This window comes from Oncorhynchus mykiss, chromosome 12, assembly GCF_013265735.2.
Source record: "Oncorhynchus mykiss isolate Arlee chromosome 12, USDA_OmykA_1.1, whole genome shotgun sequence".
Classification (NCBI taxonomy): Eukaryota; Metazoa; Chordata; class Actinopteri; order Salmoniformes; family Salmonidae; genus Oncorhynchus; species Oncorhynchus mykiss.
In genome coordinates this window covers 65,457,088-65,477,769 of record NC_048576.1, presented here as the reverse complement: position 1 = coordinate 65,477,769, position 20,682 = coordinate 65,457,088, and the positions used below count along the sequence as shown (strand labels likewise).

General features: G+C 43.0%; 1 protein-coding gene across 2 annotated transcripts in view; it reads right to left on the bottom strand.

Annotated features, from left to right (window-relative positions):
* Window positions 1-17,240, bottom strand: part of scn4ab (sodium channel, voltage-gated, type IV, alpha, b) — a 36,280-nt gene extending 19,040 nt beyond the window's left edge. Inside the window, exons 1-8 of one of the 2 annotated variants that reach the window (XM_021624591.2) lie at window positions 17,068-17,240; window positions 10,045-10,231; window positions 9,689-9,826; window positions 9,241-9,359; window positions 5,535-5,624; window positions 5,266-5,394; window positions 3,412-3,503; window positions 2,738-3,022 (exon numbers count right to left, since the gene is read on the bottom strand). In XM_021624591.2, the coding sequence (XP_021480266.2) occupies window positions 2,738-3,022; window positions 3,412-3,503; window positions 5,266-5,394; window positions 5,535-5,624; window positions 9,241-9,359; window positions 9,689-9,826; window positions 10,045-10,231; window positions 17,068-17,165 (1,138 nt within the window). In that variant the 5' untranslated portion in view covers window positions 17,166-17,240. Of the gene's footprint in view, window positions 1-2,737; window positions 3,023-3,310; window positions 3,504-5,265; window positions 5,395-5,534; window positions 5,625-9,240; window positions 9,360-9,688; window positions 9,827-10,044; window positions 10,232-17,067 lie in introns of those variants that run through there. The other variant, XM_021624592.2, reaches the window with a different exon arrangement.
* Window positions 17,241-20,682: the final 3,442 nt, after the last annotated feature.

Here is a 20,682-nt window from a genome sequence, read left to right as displayed (position 1 = left end):
TGATATACAGTGCATTTGAAAATATTCAGCCTCTTTCACTTTTTCCACATTTTCTTACTTTACAGCCTTATTCTAAAATGCATTGAATAGTGTTTTTCCCTCATCAATCTACACACACTACCCCATAATGACAAAGCAAAACAGGTTTTTAGATTTTTTTTGTGCTAATTTATAAAAAAATGTAAACATAAATATGACATTTACATAAGTATTCAGACACTTGACTTTATTGAAGCCCCTTTAGCAGCAATTACAGCCTTGAGTCTACTTGGGTATGACGCTACAAGCTTGGTACACCTGTATTTGGGAAGTTTCTCCCATTCTTCTCTACAGATCTGCATCACATCCGGCAGTGATTGGGAGTCCCATAGGGCGGCGCACAAATGTCCCTGTATCGTCCGGGTTTGGCCGTCATTGTAAATAAGAATTTGTTGTTAAACTGGCTTGCCTAGTTAAATAAAGGTTAAATAAATAAATACAATTAAAAAAGAAAGATCCTCTCAAGCTCTGTCAGGTTGGATGGGGAGCTACACATCTATTTTCCTTGATGGCTGGGCCACTCAAGGACATTCAGAGACTTGTCCTAAACCCACTCCTGCGTTGCCTTAGCTGTGTGCTTAGGGTCATTGTCCTGTTGGAAGGTGAACCTTCGCCACAGTCTGGGGTTCTGAGTGCTCTGGAGCAGGTTTTCATCAAGGATCTCTCCGTACTTTGCTCCGCTCATCTTTGCCTCAATCCTGACTAGTCTCCCAGTGCCTACCGCTGATAAACACCCCCACAACAACATTTACTTCCACCAAGGTCGGTCCCTCTATTTTATTCGGGCGGTGTTCGGCGGTCGATGTCACCGGTCTTCTAGCCATCGCCGCTCCACCTTTCATTTTCCATTTGTTTTGTCTTGTTTTTCCGCACACCTGGTTCACATTCCCTCATCAGACTGAATGTATATTACCCTCTGTTTCCCCCCATGTCTGTGTGTGGAATTGTTTGTTGTTACGTGTATGTGCAGTTCAGACTGGTTTGCGCCTGGTTATGTAAACCCGTATTTGTTTACCTTTCTTAGTGCCGTGTGTTTGTTCGCCATATTAAAGGGTTCCGTTTGCTACCCAATTCTGCGCTCCTGCGCCTGACTTCCCTGCGGCCAGTTACTACATTATGGGGTATTGTGTGTTGATTTCTGAGGAATCTGTATTTATTTAATACATTTTAGAATAAGGCTGTAAGGTAACAAAATGTAGAAAAAGTCAAGGAGTCTGAATACTTTCCGAAGGCACTGTACTTATATAAATGTATGTTTTTTACATATTTATATAGTTATTATATACAGTAATATCATATAGTACTGTGACAAAATCTTAATTAATAAATGTAAACTTTCTGGCGTAGGCGTTCCGCTAGCGACCCACCTCAACAACATCCGGTGAAAATGCACAGCGCCAATTTCAAAATACCCGAAATAGTCACAATAAACATTCATAAAAATACAAGTGTTATACATCGGCTTAAAGATTAATTTCTTGTTAATCCAGACACTTTGTCAGATTTCCAAAAGGCTTTTTACGGCGAAAGCATACCATGTGATTATCTGAGGACATGCTTACAAAAACATACAAACATTTTCCAACCAGGTCGAGGAGTCACGAAAGTCAGAAATAGCGATAGAATTAATCACTTACCTTTGAAGATCTTTACTGGTTGCAGTCACAAGAGTCCCAGCTACACAATGCATGTTTGTTTTGTTCAATAAAGTCCCTCTTTATATCCCAAAAACTCAGTTTTGTTGCCGTGTTTTGTTCAGTAATCCACTGGCTCAAAGACGGTCAAAACATGCAGACGAATACATCCTACTAGTACTGGTAAAGTTCGTCAAAATATGTCAAACAATGTTTAGAATTAATCCTCAGGTTGTCAATTGTCTAAGTAATCAATAATATTTAAACTGGACAATAGCGTATTCAATAGAAAGGAAAAACAACGAAGGGCGCGCACTCGGTCACGTGCACAAGCCAGCACTGCATGATTCTACAGTCCACTGATAGAAAGGTCTCATTCTTCTTCATTTTTCAGAAAACAAGCCTGAAACAATGTCTAAAGACTGTTGACATCTAGTGGAAGCCATAGGAACTGCAATCTGTGTCCTAACCCATTAGATACTCTATAGGCATTCAATTGAAAACTACCCACATCAAAAAAATCCCACTTCCTGGATGGATTTTCCTCAGGTTTTTTGCCTACCATATCAGTTCTGTTATACTCACAGACATTATTTTAACAATTTTGGAAACTTTAGATAGTTTCTATCCCAATCTACCAATTATTTACATATCCTAGATTCTGGGCCTGAGTAACAGGCCGTTTACTTTGGGCACGCTTCTCATCCAGACGTTGAAATACTGCCCCCAAGCCATAAGAAATTGGTTCAGTAAGTCATTATCAATTCCCTGAATCAATGACCCATCAAAAGCCTGGCAGTACCTTAATCATTGATGTATGCATTGAAGTCCCACTTGCTGTTGCCACCTTGTGTGTCATTATAGCCAATAGCTTTACTGAAGCATGCATTTATAACATTTCTTATTCAAATGTGTATACTTCTCATAGAAATGTATATACTTATTTAAAACTATCATACTGTAAGTGCCATGATAAATTCCCAATTAATATAATATAATGGTTCATTAGGCCACTATCAACTCCCCTTCCACAAGTCAATGTGCCATCAAAAGCCTGTCAATACCTTTATCGTTGATGTATGCCTTCAAGTCCCATGTGCTGTTGCCGGTGTTCGTGTCATTGTAGCCCATAACGTCATTAAAACCATTAGCCATATTGATGTTGCCCATGTAGGTGGAGTTGAAATGCCATTCACCAGGGGGCCAGTCAACACACTTCTGCTTCAGGTTTCCCATGAACATTTGCAGGCCGATCATAGCGAACACAGCCAGGCAGAACACTGTTATGATCATCACATCAGCCAGCTTCTTCACTGACATGATCAGAGTGCCCACAATGGTTTTCAGACCTTTAAAATAAATACAAATAAACATTAAAATAATATGTGACATGTATGTAAACTATTTGTTGAAGAATGAATAACACAATGTTGAGAATATTTGATGTGCTTGATATCCTTGTTCTCTGTATGTTGTAATTAACAACCCTTTTTTTTTATTGTGTACATTGCAGGGCATTGTGCTTATAGTATAATAACGGATGCCATTTACCAGATGCTTTTATCCAAGGTGACTTACAGTAGAGAGCTGTAATACAAACTAAAACAACCCTAAGGTTGCTTGCACCGCACACTTACCATCTGAGCTACACAGGACCCAAAGCAGGTGTTCAAAAGCAGGTGGTGCAGTAAACAAACACACCCCAGTGGGATTTTGGACCTTCTTATGTGACACGTACCGGGAATTACAGTGATTATTTTAAGGGCTCGGAGTACATGGAACATCCTGAAGACAGACACGTTGCCCAGGTCAACAAACTCTGTGAGGTACCTGCCGAGCACAAAACATAACAACACAACCACACATTAGAATAGAGGAGTTGACAGTTGATGCGTCAGTTGAACAAAAATCTGTTCAGTTTCATGGACTTTTAATCTACACTTAATTCAATACCATTGGCTCAGTTGTTATTCTAACATGGAGGATCAGAGGGTTGCTATGGTAAAATATATGGTTTAGCGGAGGATATATTTAGCTCAGGGCAACTAGCGACTTCTAGAGCCAAATGGCAGTGTTATTTGTAAACCGACTGCAGAAGGCAAGAGTGTGACTGGACCAGTAAGACACCATATATGGAGATTTAGTTATGAAGTGGCATACCTCATGATGTGGATGTGACTCACACGCAAAAGTTTCAATGTTTGAAGAAGGATGACACTTAGAAAAATACATTTGAAAGAAACTAGATCACATTAGGTTCCACAGAAACAATCTGTTTCCTATTTTGGTAGTAGGATCCTTAACCCACTTATATCAACAACCTACCAGGAACAGTGGGTTAACTGCCTTGTTCAGGGGCAGAACAACGGATTTTTACCTTTTCGGGATGGGGATTGAATCCAGAAGCCTTTCGGTTACTGGCCCAACACTCTAATCGCTAGGCTACCTGCCGTACATGACTGAAACTAGCCGGATGAGCTTTAAGGTGTTACTTTTCATCGGGGCTCCAAGGCCATATACAGTACAGTATCTGCCCCTCATATACAGTACTGTGTCTGCCCCTCAAAAATCATAGTGCAGCAATTTGGAGCACCACAGACTTTTAGTCACTTGGTACTGGGACAAAGAAAGACGGGGAAGGAGGTAAACACCTAGAAATATACCCTGAGTGTGGTGTGTGACCTTCCTTTGCAAGTGGACAAATATTTTCATTCTGAGGCTCCATGATAAAACAAGGCAGGTAGTGTAGAAGGGCATTATGGAGAGAGAAAGGGTGAGAGAGAGGGATGGAGAGATATATTTTATATTTTAGTCATTTAGCAGATGCTCTTACCCAGAGCAATTTACAATTAGTACTCCTTAGCCAAACAAAATAAAAACATAGCTGCTTAAAAGAAAAGGAAATATACATGCAAGCTTTGCTATGTTTACTAAAGACTAGTCAATCTGAGTCACAGAGTTGACACTTTTAGTAAACTTCTGACATTGGACGAAACACAGGGCAGGGAACATGCCCACAATAATGACAGGGAAGTGTCATGGTTGCAGAGAGTTCCATTTCAATCCAGTCAATTCAGGAAATGGATTGACATTCCATTCATGAATTAAACTTTTCCCAATATTTTGACATTGGTGAATACTGAATTTCAACTCATTTCCTGAATTGACTGATTTGAAATAGGACTCAACCTAAGGTGAGTGTACAGGTGTGAGGATCGGAGGAAGAGGGGACAAGTTCTTTCTAGGTAGTTTTCGCCTGGGTAAAGTTGTATTCTAGGTGGATTTGACCAGGTCATGGACATGGATGAGGAAGTAATCCTTGTATTTGATGTAGTAGACAGAGGGTTTAGAGCGAGAGTACATGGGGTGCTGGGGCCTGGGGGAAGGAGAGGTAAGGAGCAGACATGGCCAGGGTCAAACTCATTAAGCCATTGGAGATGTCCTTTGACCTTCCTAACCTTTGACCTTACTTCTTCACTCATGCACACAGACACACAAAGAAACACACGAATACACACACATTCTAATACCTGTCCCTGTGTCTAATGTTACTGGGCTGACAACTGACAGCAATCACTCTCCCAATACTCACGTCATGCTGATCAAAATGAAATCCAGCCAGTTCCATGGATCTCGAAAGTATGTGAAATCTCCAACACAGAAGCCACTGGAAAACACTTTAATTGTTGCCTCAAAGGTATAGATACCAGTGAAAACATATCTGCAATACAAAAAGAGGAGGAGAGAGAGAAGCTGTATAAAATAGCTTTAGGTGAAACTTTGTAGTGGTCAAAATCACTCTCAATAATGTTATAGTTTTCACAAAGCATTAATAATCTCCTATGTAGGTTTGAAACTTACTCAACAGTTTTACTCGATGCCGGAGGGTCACTGATCGTCATAAACGCACAGTTGAACACGACTGTCAACATGATGAACATGCTAAACAATGTACCCACATTAAGGAAATAACATGGAGTTACAATGGTATTCAAATCTAATTCTATGGACCAATTTAATTAGTCCATTTTTTTAAAGAACATTTTATTTTGATTTATATCTTCTGATTCATATGAATATAGTAATGAGTAGTGGCTAATGGGCGACATACTTGATACTAAAAATATTTAATAATAATAAAATCACGTTAAAAAAAATCATTACCATTTTCCATATGGATCGAACGGCGGCTTCTGATAAGAGTAGGGGGAGAGGTATGTTTCCTCATCAACAATTCATGGTGTACCGAAATTGAAAACATCTCGAGCTCCTGTTCACCCGACCTGGAGTTTCTGATGCTAAAACTGTAACTGTTGCCAAATAATTACATGACCATATATGGCTAAGGATGTGTGAGTAGGGTGACTCGCCTAGCGGGTCTCAAACCCACCAGCAACAATGATGAACACCCTAGCCACTGTCCCAATAAGGGACATCTCTAGGGAATGTCCAGAAGAAACTCAAAACCCTTCTCTAGGCACTTATGTAGATCAGAAAGAACTTAATATGCGGAAGCGATAGGGTGAATGTACTTTTAAGTAAATCTCAGCTGTTTATGTGTGCAATTCAGAGAGTGAATTGGCAAGACAAAATATTTTAATAGACTTTGAACAGGGTGCCAGGCACACCAGTTTGTGTGAAGAACTGCAACGCTGCTGGGTTTTTCACGCTCAACAGTTTCCTGTGTGTATCAAGGATGGTCCTCCACCCAATGGACATCCAGCCAACTTGACACTGGGACAACTGTGGGAAGCATTGGAGTTAACATGGGCCAGCATCCATGTTGAACGCTTTGGACACCTTGTAGAGTTCATGACCCTTTGAGGCTATTCTGAGGGCAAGGGGGGGGGGGGGGGGGGCATTCACATGAAATGTGTCTAGAACATTAATATTGTTTATACCATGGCATTGTTCACTTCTAATTTCTGATTGGCTTGAATGACATTCTATAGCATACATTATTTCCCTATAAAGCACTGTATATCTGCACGGTAGAATTCAATGGCTATATGACATTCTTACATGTTCTATATTTGAGCTGCATTTGAAAGAAAAAGTTTAATTGAAAACAATATCGGTATTGTTGAATTGGATTTTCATAATAGCAAGCTAGGATTGATTGTTTGGTTAACTAAACGAGCAGGTCTGTTTGTTTGGTTATCAAGCAACAAATGTAGCTATCTGGTAAACTTGCTAGCTACCTCAGTGAATGTTGAACCCATTTCTATCAGCAAATGAACACATTTCTCGTGGCAAATGTGTTCAATTATAGCCATGGTATAAAATTGATAATCAACTCGGGCTCTATGTGTTCTCTGGAAAATAATGCAACTCTGTGGAAGGTATTTCCGCGTCGTTCTTTATTTTCCATAGAACGCATAGCCCCTTGTTGATTATCCCTTACATGGCAACCATGTTCTGAGTATGTTTTGTCGGACATTAATGGAAAATTCTCCTAACCCTCAGAAAACTGGACATGAATGTTCTTGCAACATCCCATAGAAGACATCTAAAACATTAACGTTAAATATTCTGTAACCACATTTTTGATAAGTTCTGTTTGACATTAAGTGAATGTTCTCCTATCTTTACCAGCAAAACTTGGTAAAAAGGTTCTCTGAAGGTTTCTGCTAACATAAATTAAATGTTCCCTTAACCAACGGAAAACTGGACACTCAAACATTAGGGTAACATTACGGGTAACATTACAACATTTTTGTCTCTCCATAGAATTGTTAGCTGGGATGTATATGAAAACATCTGTGATGCTTATAAAGCCATCCCCCTTCCCCACTTCGGCCAATCAGATCACATCTCTCTGTTCCTACTCCTTGACTACCAAGCAGCAACTCAAGAGGGAGACACCAACACAGAGAATAGTGAGGCGCTGGACAGAGGCAGATTCAATGCTGCAGGACTGTTTTGAGAATACTGATTGGAATATGTTCAAAGATACATCCACTCAGGACTCATCCATTGACATTGACGAATATACAACGTCAGTCACAGGCTTCATTAGGAAATGTGTTGATGATGTTGTACCCACAATAACAATCCGGAAATACCCAAACCAAAACCCTGGATGAATGGAGATATCCGTACCATGTTGAGTGCCTGTACTGCAGCATTCAATGTTAGCAGGACAAACCCAGATGACTCGGTGGCTTGCGACACGTACAAGGCAAGAAGGTACGAGCTCCGCAAATCCATTAGGGGAGAAAATAGACAATACAAAATGTAATTGATGTTCGACAACTCAGACTCGTCAAGCAGGTGTCAAGGACTAGACTATCACGGACTACAAAGGCAAATCCAGCTGTGTGGTGCCCACCGAAGCCTCCATCCCAGTTGAGCTTAACACATTCTATGCTCGCTTCGAGGCAGACACTACCGATCCATCCAGGAAGAGTCTAGCTGCTCCGGACAACCAGGTGCTTTCGCTCTCGGAGGCTGATGTGAGGAAAACTTTCAAAAGAGTGAATACTCTGGCCCAGATGGCATCCCTGGCCGCATCCTCAGAGTATGTACTGACCAGCTGGCGGGTGTCTTCTCTGACATCTTCAACATGTCTCTGTCCCAGCCTGTAGTCCCCACCTGCTTCAAGGAGACTACCATACGTCCCAGTGCCCAAGAAAAAAAGAGATGACATGTTCAAATGACTATCGCCCCATCACACTCAAGTGCTTCGAGAGGCTGGTCATGGCCCACATCAAGGCCAGCACACTGGACCCACTCCAATTTGCCTACCACTCCAGCAGATCCACAGAAGATGCCATTTCCATTGATATTCACACGGCCGTAACACATAGGAACAACAGGAACACCTATGTGAAGATGCTGTTCAACACCTATTGTTTCTTCCAAGCTTGACACCAAGCTCAGAGCTCTGGGTCTGGACACCACTCTCTGCAACTGGATGCTGGACTTCCCAACGGGCAGACCACAGGCTGTGAGGATTGGCAACAACCCCTCCTCCACACTGACTCTTAACACAGGGGGCCCCCAGGGGTGTGTCCTCAGCCCTCTACAGTACTCCCTATTCACCCACTACTGTGTGGCTTTGCACAACACCAATTCACAATGCCACCCAGTTCCTCTTCAAATACTACTGCTGCACCATCGAGAGCATCCTGACCGGTTGCATCACAGCCTGATACAGGAATTGCACACTCCATGAGTGCAAGGCCCGACAGCGAATAGTGAAGATGATCTAGTGCTCCCACCCATCCAGGACATCTACTTGAAACGGTAATGAGGAAGGCCAGCAGCATCATCAAGGACCCTGCACATCCCAGCCGCGAGCTGTTCACTCCCTTACTGTCGGGCACATGGTATCGGAGCATGAGGTCTGATACCAACACACTCAGAGACCGTTTCTATCTACAGGCCATCAGACTGCTGAACACTTAAACTGGACTGACCACCTGCTCTGATTCTCTTTACCTTAGCACACATGCACACACACACACTATACTAGCACACTTCTTGGACTCTGAACATGCAGCAGGATGCTAAGTTATATTTATTTATCATGTTGATCAGTGAGATACTTGTATTGAAAAGATATGAATGCATGAGAATTTTGATGGATCCTCTCCTGAGAATACTGAAGGGAGTCAGAATGTAGCAGGCAGGCTCAGCATTGAATCTGAAGATTGTATTCCTTTTGGTGATGACAATAAAGGTCTGAAAAAAAAGAAGTAAAGATTAGTGAAGAAGTATTTGAAGTCCAATATTATCTTTACTTTAATTGAATGTATTCATGTTTGTCTCAAGGATATTAGCAAAATAGAGTTTGCATGAGTCATGTATCATGATACATCAGTTATTGTTGTAATCCGAGGGCATTTACCCTCTGAATAATAACCATATAATAATATTATTTGGAATGTGTAAGTCTGTCAAAATACACATCTAATTTGAGCTTATTGCAAAGGAAATTACTTTGTGATAATGTCTGGTTCTGTGGACACTCAGTCTTCAGGCTACTAAGGGACCGGGGCTGCAGTGCTCACTTTGTGTGATTTGTAGAAAGGATCCAGTTCCTCCAGGGGTGTGTTGAACAGCTCACATGGTGGGTCTCCGTAGATGAACGGCAGGATCTTGCCGGTCTCCAGGTCGACGGCTGGCTTTGGCAGGTCCTGCTCTGCCACCTCCGAAGAAGGTACAAAAAATATGATTACTAACACGTTACCATTTCTTACTAGCACTGAATTTGCGGATAGCAGCTATTTTAAAAGACCGTTTTACTTTAAATGGCTTGACTGTGATATGTGGTCATTTGAACTACCTTATTTGAATCCACTGATTGTAAAGTCACTCTGGAATCTGGATAAGTGTCTGCTAAATTAATGTTAAATGTTAAATGTACCTCAATGTTCAGGGTCTTTTGTCTCTCCTGCTCCTTTGCTTCCTCGGCCATCCGCCTATCAATCTCCACCAGCGACTCAAGGGTGAAGTGGCGGAACACTTCGGTGCCTGTGGGAGGGAGCAGGGCGACCATCTTGGCATTCTGCTGGGTGAGGGATGCAACCACACCGGGGTCTCTCAGCAGTGGGCTGTGAGTTGGAGGGATGGATAAGGAAGATGAAAAGATTTAGACACGAAAATGGAAGTTTAAACAATACATCTTTAAAATCATTATTTTAAACAACATGTTTTGGCATAAGGGAATTTTATGGAGAGGGACAATTACACAGAGAAACGATTGGGTGAGGACGCTGTGCAGCAGCTTCAGCTGAAATGTGAACTCAGACATGTGCGTCCTTTTCTGTGTTTTGAGCAGCCATGCCTTCATCTGCACTTTGTACAACAATCCGTAGCCATGAAACCACTTTACAGAATCCTCTTCCCCTTTTGTCAATGGAAACTCCTTTCCAATGACAATATGACTTCTAAATAATACCATTTTGACAAAAACCAAGGCACTGTGGCTGGGGATACTACGTCACCGCCAAAGTCTAAGGGTAGACCTAGAAAGTTCTAGCCCCTTGGGTGCTGCCATATAGTTACAATAGAAGTGCCCATCCAAGAATGCTCAAGCTCATTGGCCACGGATAAAATTACTTCAAATAACATTATATGTACAGTAGCTAGGGTTGCAAAGGGTCGGAAACTTTCCGGTAAATTTCCATGGGATGTTAAGCCCGGGAATTTGGGGAATCTTGCGTAAATGTTGTGTTTTCTATGTTGTGTTTTTGTGTTTGGCCTGGTATGGTTCTCAATCAGAGGCAGGTGTCGTTCTTTGTCTCTGATTGAGAATCATACTTAGGTAGCCTTTTCCCACCTATGTTTTGTGGGTGATTATTTCCTGTTTAGTGTTTTTTCCATTCACCTTGCGGGACTGTTCGTTTGTCGTTTATTGTTTGGTTCAGTGTTCAGTTATTATATTAAAAATGTGTAACACTTACCACGCTGCGCTTTGGTCCTCACCTTCTTCCACCACAGACGATCGTTACAGAATCACCCACCAACCAAGGACCAAGCAGCGTGGTATCGGGCAGCAGTGATCTCCGCACTCATGGACAGGGGAGGAGATTTTGGACGGAAAGGGACCCTGGTCACAGGCTGGGGAATATCGCCGCCCCAAGGCAGAGCTGTAGGCAGCGAAAGCTGAGCGGCGGCGATATGAGGAGGCAGCACGGAAGCGCGACAGGCACGAGAGGCAGCCCAAAAACATTTTTTTTGGGGGGGAAACACGGGGAGTGTGGCAGAGTCAGGTTGGAGACCTGAGCCCACTCCTCGTGCTTACCGGAAGAAGCGCAGTACTGGTCAGGCACCGTGTTATGCGGTCAAGCGCACGGTGTCGCCACTACGCGCTCATAGCCCGGTGGGCTATAGGCTAGCCCCCCGCAAGTGCCAAGCGAGAGTGGGCATCCAGCCAGGGCGTGTTGTGCCAGCCCAGCGTGTTTGGTCTCCGGTATGCCGTTTCGGCCCAGGGTATCCTGCGCCGGCTCTGCGTGCTGTGTCTCCGAGGCGCAGGGAAGGTGCAGTGCGTTCTATGCCTGCGCTCCACCTGTGCCGGGCGAATGTGGGTATTGATTCCTAAGGGAGAGGTGCGAGTGGTATGCACCAGATCTCCAGTGCTCACCCACAGCCCGGTTCAACCTGTGCCTGCACTCTGGATGGTCCGGGCTAAAATGGTGATCCAGCCGGGAGGAGGGGTGCCAAGGCTGCGCACCAGGGCTCCAGTGCCCCCCACAGCCCGGTCCATCCGGTGTCTCCTCCAAGCACCAGGCCTCCTGTAGGTCTCTCCAGCCTGGTGGGTCCTGTGGCAGCCCCATGCACCAGGCTGTCTCTCCGTCTCCTCCCTCCAGGTGCTCCCGCCTGTCCAGCGCTGCCAGAGTCTTCTACCTGTCCAGTGCTGCCAGAGTCTTCCTCCTGTCCAGTGCTGCCAGAGTCTCCCTCCTGTCCAGTGCTGCCAGAGTCTCCCTCCTGTCTAGCACTGCCAGAGTCTCCCTCCTGTCCAGCGCTGCCAGAGTCTCCCTCCTGTCCAGAGCTGCCAGAGTCTCCCTCCTGTCCTGAGCTGCCAAAGCCACCTGTCAGTCAGAAGCTGCCAGAGCCACCTGTCAGTCAGGAGCTGCCAGAGCCACCCGTCAGTCAGGAGCTGCCAGAGCCGCACGTCAGGAGTCTTCCGCCTGTCCGGTTCTGCGGGAATCTCCCGTCCATCCGGTGCTGCCGGAATCTCCCGTCCATTCGGGGCCCGCTGCTAGGGTACCCGACCGCTCTAAAGGCGCCACGGAGGCGGGTAAAGAAGCGGGCAAAGACTATGGTGGAGCCGCTACCGCGGACAGACACCCAACCAGACCCTCCCCTATAGGTTCAGGTTTTGCGGCCGGAGTCTGCACCTTTGGGGGGGGGGGGGGGGGGGGGGGGGGGGTACTGTCATGTTCTGAACTTAGTTCCTTTATTATGTCTTTGTTTTAGTTTGGTCAGGGTGTGAGTTTGGGTGGGTAGTCTATGTTCCTTTTTCTATTTTCTGTTTTTATGTTTGGCCTGGTATGGTTCTCAATCAGAGGTCATGCACAGGGGGTCCAAAAGGGTAACAGTACAGGCAGGGAAAAGGCTAGTAACGTAGTCCGGGAGATCAGGCAATAGGTAGATAACGGGAAATCCGGCTACAGTACAGGCAGGGAATAGGCAAAAGTTGTCGTTAGTAAGGCAGGCAAAAACTATCATATACGAGAGGAGTAAATCACGGGAAAAACAGAGCTCTGAAAGACGTGTGTCACAAAACAAACAATACCTCACAGTGATGGGGTGCAAAGAACTGAACTAAAAAGTGTGTGGTCATGACATACAGGTGTGTTAGAATTCAGGTGATTGGGATCTGGGTAGTGAGCTGCGTTCAGGGGATCTAGGTGTTTGAGAGTGTGAGCTGGAAAGTGGGCTGGAAAGTGAGCTGCTTTCAGGGTATCTACGTGTTTGAGGGTGTGAGTTAGATGCAGACGTTACAATTTTCACATATAGTGCCAAATCATATGTGAAGAATGCAACAAAGATGCAGAATCATCTGGCCAAGTGCATAAAGTTCCCTCAGAGCTCACAACAAGCAACCTCTGACAAAAGTCAATCGAGGTGAAAATGATGAATCAGACACCTTATCGATAGCAACAGCTCATGGTCCTCCTGGAATCAGAAGTTATTTTGACTCAATGGAGGAACGTAGTCAGAGAAATGCTGATGAATGTCTTGCTTGAGCTGTATATGCAACTGGTTCACCTCTGATGCTTACAGGCAATGTGTATTAGAAGAGATTTCTTAATGTTCTTCGCCCAGCATACGCCCCTCATGAAGGCTGCTTGGTCTAAAGTGGAGGAGTCCTACCGTCACATCACACCCATTGGCTGTGCTGCTCATGCATTGAATCTGCTCCTCAAGGACATCATGGCACTAAAAACAATGGATACACTCTACAAGAGAGCCAAGGAAATAGTTAGGTGTGTCAAGGATCGTCAAGTAATAGCAGCAATCTACCTCACCAAGCAAAGTGAGAAGAATAAGAGCACCACATTGAAGCTGCCCAGCAACACCCATTGGGGTGGTCTTGTCATCATGTTTGACAGTCTCCTGGTGGGGAAGGAGTCTCTCCAATAAATGGCCATATCACAGTCTGCCGATATGGACGGCCCCATCAAGAGGATCCTCCTATGTGATGTATTTTGGGAGAGAGTGGTAAGCAGCCTGCAACTCCTGAAACCTACAGCAGTAGCCATTGCACGGATTGAGGGAGACAATGCCATCCATTCTGATGTTCAGACTCTGCTTGCAAATGTAAGAGAAGAAACCCGTACTGCCCTGCCCACTTCACTGTGACTCCAAGCAGAGGAAACTGCAGTTCTGAAATAGATCAAAAAGTGTGAAGACTTCTGCCTGAAGCCCATACACGCCGCATCGTACATGTTGGATTCTAAGTATGCTGGCAAGAGCATCCTATTTGATGCAGAGATCAACAAGGCCTATGGTCTCATCACTACCATGTCTCGCCACCTTGGCCTGGATGAGGGCAAGGTTCTTGACAGTCTGTCAAAGAACATTTCCAATCAAGTGCTTTGGGATGGAGATGCAATATGGCAGTCATGCCAACATATATCATCAGCCATCTGGTGGAAGGGACTTTGTGGATCTGAGGCTCTTTCCCCTGTTGCCTCCAACATCCTCCAAATCCCACCAACATCAGCCGCCTCAGAGCGCAACTGGTCCTTGTTTTATAACACACCCCAAAGCACCCAACAGGCTGACCAATACAGGGGTTGAACAATTGGTGGCCATCCTGGCAAATTTGAGGATATCTGAGGTTGACAACTAGCCATCCTCAACAGGGTTGGAAAGTGACAGTTGAGAGGCCTCAGATGTTCAAGAGGTGGACATCGAGGAGGTCCAGGGAGAAGACATGGAAATGTTTTTGGGAGATGCAATTGATCATTGGGGATCATTCCATTTCCCTTTCTTTTGTCGTTCAGTGAAATCATCCCATGTGAAGAGTCAACTCATTTAATTAAAGTTAAATTCGTAACTAAATTGTTTTCTAAAATTTATTTTGGGAGGATTTAATAATTTGCCATTATGTCTACTTATGATAAGGTAAAAGGTTTATGTTTCTGTCTCCATATGATATGGTAAATATATCCAATGTAAAACATGTACATTTAAATGGTATTAATATTAATCTGCATATATTTCTGTTAATTCCCATATGTTACCGTTAATCCCCACATAAGTTTCCACCTCTGAATATTCCCCAAAATGTGCAACCCTAACAGTAGCTTTGACTGGACTGATCATGTCAACATCATACTTATAAAATCTTAGCAAGCAGTCATCATCATGAATCAAGTCGACAATCTACTAGCAAATCCTTTTTAATCCTTGTCATAATATGAAGATAAATAATAAAGAGAAATTATAGATAAAATGTATCGGTGTTCATAGGCCATTGTCATAAACATTACACAACAAGTTGGAAATCGCAAATTCAACAGTGACTTGTTTGGAAGGAGTCAGTGACAGTAGCTAACTCTGCAAGTATTGCAAAGCAATCACTAGCCTGCTATTCAGTGGAGTGGCTGTGTGGTCCTAAATCTGATATTAAGGGGCTCTTTTCCAAGTTTAAAATGATAAACATTTAACATTGGTCGTGCTGTCAATGAAGCATGATTTGTGCGCTCAAAACAACTGTTAACTCTGAAAACTTGACTTCAGTGAGTTCAAGACAAATAGAAAGTCAGGAATAAACAAGCTCCAACTGGGAAAATACGTTTTGATTACGGTCATCCAACTCAGAATTGTAAATCCGGTATCTTTCTAGTGTCACGGCGGTCGTCCGAAGGAGACCAAGGTGCAGTGTGGTGAGCGTACATTTTATTTTATTAGAATGTAAATGTCGTCAACAAAACAAGAAAACAAAGAAACAACCGTGATGATTAACAGGGCATTAGTGCCACTAACAAAGACAACTTCCCACAAAGAAAGGATGGAAAAGGGCTACCTAAGTATGGTTCCCAATCAGAGACAACGATAGACAGCTGTCCCTGATTGAGAACCATACCCGGCCAAAACACACAAATACAAAATCATAGAAAACAAAAACATAAAATGCCCACCCAAATCACACCCTGACCAAACCAAAATAGAGACATAAAAAGCTCTTTAAGGTCAGGGCGTGTCATCTAGATTCAAGTGAGCACAGCACAAAAAGGTGAGTCCAAAAATGTATTGTATGCTGCTGCATAAATTATGTACTGTAATATGGCAGAGAGATGCTGCTGCATAAATTATGTAATATGCCAGGGAGATGTGTATACTGTAGTTAAGAAAGTAATACTAAGTGTCAGTTGAGTACTAAGATGTTAGTAGTCCATGTGCCTCACCCTAATAGTTTGATCTATTTACAATTCTTAATTTCTCCTAAAGTTCTGCCGTGGTGCACATATAGCCTATAACCTGTTTAAGATAAATGTAATCATCAAATATTGTAAGAGCTTTCATTGTCTGCTTATATGCCCCCTTTATTTATCCTATCATCTCAATTGTCATTAGAAGCTACAATTGGTTATTTAGCAAGTCAGCCATATCAGATTTGTTTTTTTTAAATGGCAGTAAATGAGGCTGAGTGAACTGTTTCGCTGCCAGACAAGGCTCCGCTGATCGCCAAGTGTAGCAGGGGTAAGATGTTGGGACTGCTGTTAGGACAGCTTTATGTAGACCCTAACAGTTTTTGGGCACAGTTTGTTACTGTTATAGTGATGTGTTGTTTAGTGTTGTGTTGTGGCTTTGCTGGCATGCATCACAGTTTAGTTAATTATTTTTCCCCATTTACATGCACTAATGCACGCACACACACACAGATGTCACCCTGGGTTACTGAACAACAAATTTAAAAAACAATAACCTATGTTCCAGTTGATAATACCAGGAATACAAATTTGTATCATATAATTTCTCAAAGCTTCCAGTTGCAATAGCCTGCTATTCAGTGGAGTGGCTGTGTGGTCCTAAATCTGATATTAAAGGGGCTCTTTTCCAATAGTTGTAAAATAACGTGTTAAAGATAAGTATTGACCAAATCCTGGATAAAATCATCACAATAGTATCTATGTAGATAATATTTTACTTAGCACAAGAAAACCTGGCGACTCTGGCTGAAACAATCAAACCCATTCCCTCTTGCATACAACCACCAATGTGGTCCATTCAATTTAGGATATTATGAGCAATTGAATTATGTTCCATTTTATTAAAGTTAATTTTCTGAGCGTACCAACCGTGTTGATAATTGAGCACGGACTACCATCATCACATCTATAAGGACAAACAGAGAACTTCTAACTCACAACTTAACAGTGAGACTGTGAACCCCAATCACCACCCTCCTGAAATGTGTATATCCACTTACAGTAGACGAGGACATATTTTCAGGTCTTTAGCTTTCTTCCTCCGAAAGGTCCTGTTTCTCTCCCAGGCTTCCAGCAGTGTTATCTTTCGGGTCGGCATGACAACAGAGTCCTCCACTATCCTTTCACACTACGGTTGTGCCTTTCTTTACACATAGAGCAGTTCTGAAGGAACCCCTTTGCTGGCAGTCCCTTTTAAACTGCTGGATAAAGATGAGAAAAAGTTCCACCTCCAGCCTCAGTCGGGTCGAACAAAGTTCCCATTTTTCTTGTTGCACGTCCACCCCCATAGTCCAAGTTCTCTACCCGTTTTACCCATGGATGGGTCATAGCAGGGACACAAGGACATTATTCTACTGAATGGAGGCACTTCATGATGGATTGTTCTTAGAGAAATGGATCACTGGGATACATTCGAGTCACTGAGCAGACACAGTCTAGAATGTAAATAGTGAATTGTTGCAGAAAGCTTCCTATGTTATGGCCAGTTAAGTTGTCTTTAATGTTTATTACTACAATTACTATTAATTGCAGCTGCAAGACTTATTTGACATGGCAACAAAATGTGTATGGAATCTCAGTATTATCTAGTTCAAGGATAACTACATGTTCACGACCACAGCACTTCGAGATGTATGAAGCCTAAGTACAGAGCTGTCAGACTGTCCCATATTGTCCACAACTCGAGGACAGTGATTTTGTCCTGAGATGGACTGTCCCTAATACTCCCTATCGACTTCACAAGGATGTGATTTTATCCACACGAGGGCTGTGCTCAGTGTAAAAGCCTGCCCTGCACCAGGCTCAGCTTTGGATCACAGGAGGATTAGAGATTGGAATTGCAACACTATTGGACATGAGGGATTGCCTCGATGAGTTAAGTCAGACAGCTAATTATTTTATGCAGTTTGCATAGCTATAATGGCTGAAGATGTACTTATTCTACAATATTTTTCTAATATTTGTTTTTATGTATAATTTTTGGACTACAGGCTGATCATTTGATTATCTCCCCAAATCTATTTACCAGTAAGCATGTTAGGAAGATAGCAATTGTGTGAGGTTATATCCAAAGCCCAGAGTCTTTGCAGAAAACCTCAATAATAAAATGATGTCCCTCTGCAACAGAACATCAATAGTGTCCTTTCTTTAGCGGCCTCTTTGTTGTGGCTTTCTGGGACAGATCCAAGCATTCCTTAATCCCCCAATGCCACCGGTCAAGTTCCTGACTCATTATGGATGCATGGACAGAGGGAAACAAATCCAGAAATATTGAGAGGCCTGATACTTCCCAGAATTGACTGGACATTGCCTAATCAGTAAACCATTCAGAACATTCTTTATTCTCCTCAGCATGCTACTGGAAAGGGGAAGACTTGTTATCGAACACATTGTTGTTAGTTAAACATGTAAGAATTAAAATGGGGTTCCTTTGCAGGAATAGGGCATGCCTTTAAATAGCAGAAAACAAATAATTCAGTCAACATTCATTCCGGCTTCAGACTGTGGTGACATCGTTTATATGAAATCATTAGACGCGGTTTATCATGGCTCACTAAGCTTTATTATGGGTTCAGTACACATCACCTCATTCTGTATCAGAAAGTCTGGCCCTCTCTTAAGTCTCATAGATAAATGGACTGTTCTATTTTTGTTTATAAAGTCCTCTTGTGCAAACTTCTGCCATACCTGACTTCATTGTTAAATTACAGACATACGAGTCACCAAACCCGATCACAGGGATGGTTAACTCTGGAGATTCCTTCGGTCTTCACTGAGTTAGGTACAGTAGATCTGTGTTTAGTTTTTTTGCATTTTACTTGTGTAATGATCTCCAGAAGTCTCTAAAGTTTGATGTTCTGGTGCCTTTAGTGTCACGCCCCGATCTGTTTCACCTGTCCTTGTGATTGTCTCCACCCCATCCGCTTATTTTACCTGGTCTATTTATCCCTGTGTTTCCTGTCTCTCTGTGCCAGTTCGTCTTGTCTTGTCAAGTCAACCAGCGTGTTTTTCCCGTGCGCCTGCTTTTTCTTATCTCTTATCTCTCTAGTCCTCCCGGTTTTGACCCTTGCCTGCCCTGACTCTGAACCTGCCTGCCTGATCATACTGCCTGCCCTGACCTCGAGCCTGCCTGCCACTCTGTACCTCCTGGACTCTGACCGCTTGATCTTTTTGCCTGTCCACGACCATTCTCTTGCCTGCCCCTTGGATACTAATAAATATCAGGAGACTCAAACCATCTGACTCCCTTGTCTGCATCTGGGTCTCGCCCGGTGCCCTTATACTTTAGGTCAGTTCAGATGGCTGGTTGATAACTTTTTACTGAGGAAATGTCTTTTGTTTTTCATGATAATGTTTTTGTCACACCCTGATCTGTTTCACCTGTCTTTGTGATTGTCTCCACCCTGCGCTGTGTCGTTATAGTTTTGCTTGTAAATATTGTATGTTTTTATCGCATTGCAATTGTAAATATTGTGAATTTGTTTGATTGTGTGCAGGTCTCCCTTGTAAAAGAGGCTTTTGTCTCAATGGGATTTCCCTGTTTAAATACATTTCAATATAATATTATTCCATCCATTGGCCAATGTACAATAAGAACCATTATTACAAAATACAATTGTTATTGCTATCTACAGCCTAATTCATGTTTTTGCTTTCTCTCTCTCTTTCTCTCTCTGGTGCCTTTTTTTTCACTCATCATGGCGAACATTTCATCTTAGAAGCTGTTTAATCAGATGTAGGCCATGTAACCTGTATCTTGGAGATATTCTGGCACGACAGTAGTAGTATCTCCAAGACACAGATTACATGGGCTATCTGACTAAACAGCTTCTAAGAGGAAATGTTTTCCATTTAATGTCCTGACGCTATAAATCTTGACAGCATATTGCAGGTGGTATTCATCTGAGATGAGTCATCTTCAGAGATGAGGGGGCTGGAGGCTGTGTGGATGGAAGACGTTGGCACTGCATCAGACAATGGTTCACACATGTTCACTGACCAAATGTTGTGAAACTCCAAGGAGGCCAGCATCACATCATGGACAGGATGGGTGTAATACAAATTTGGGCAAGATAGATCTCTTAAGGCCAAATCGTACCACAAGATCTGTGAATGTAACTTGAATTTTGGAGAAAGTCTATTTGACATCATTGCATGATTTACACAGAAGTCTGAGTTACACACGGTGCTAATTGAACTGTTATTATAATACGAATTTACAAAACCTTAAGAACACCTGCTCTTTGCATGACATAGACTGAATCCAGGAGAAAGTTATGATGCCTTATTGATGTCACAAATCCATTTCAATCAGTGTAGCTGAAGGGGAGGAGACAGGTTAAAGAAGGATTTTTAAATCTCGAGACATGGATTGTGTATATGTGCCATTCAGTGGGTGAATGGGCAAGACAAAAGATTGAAGTGCCTTTGAAAGGGGTATGGTAGTAGGTGCCAGGCGCACCGGTTTGTGTCAAGAACTGCAATGCTGCTGGGTTTTCACAGTCAAAAGTGTCCCGTGTGCATTAAGAATGGTCCACCACCCAAAGGACATCCAGCCAACTTGACACAACTGTGGGAAGCATTGGAGTCAGCATGGGCCAGCATCCCTGTGGAAC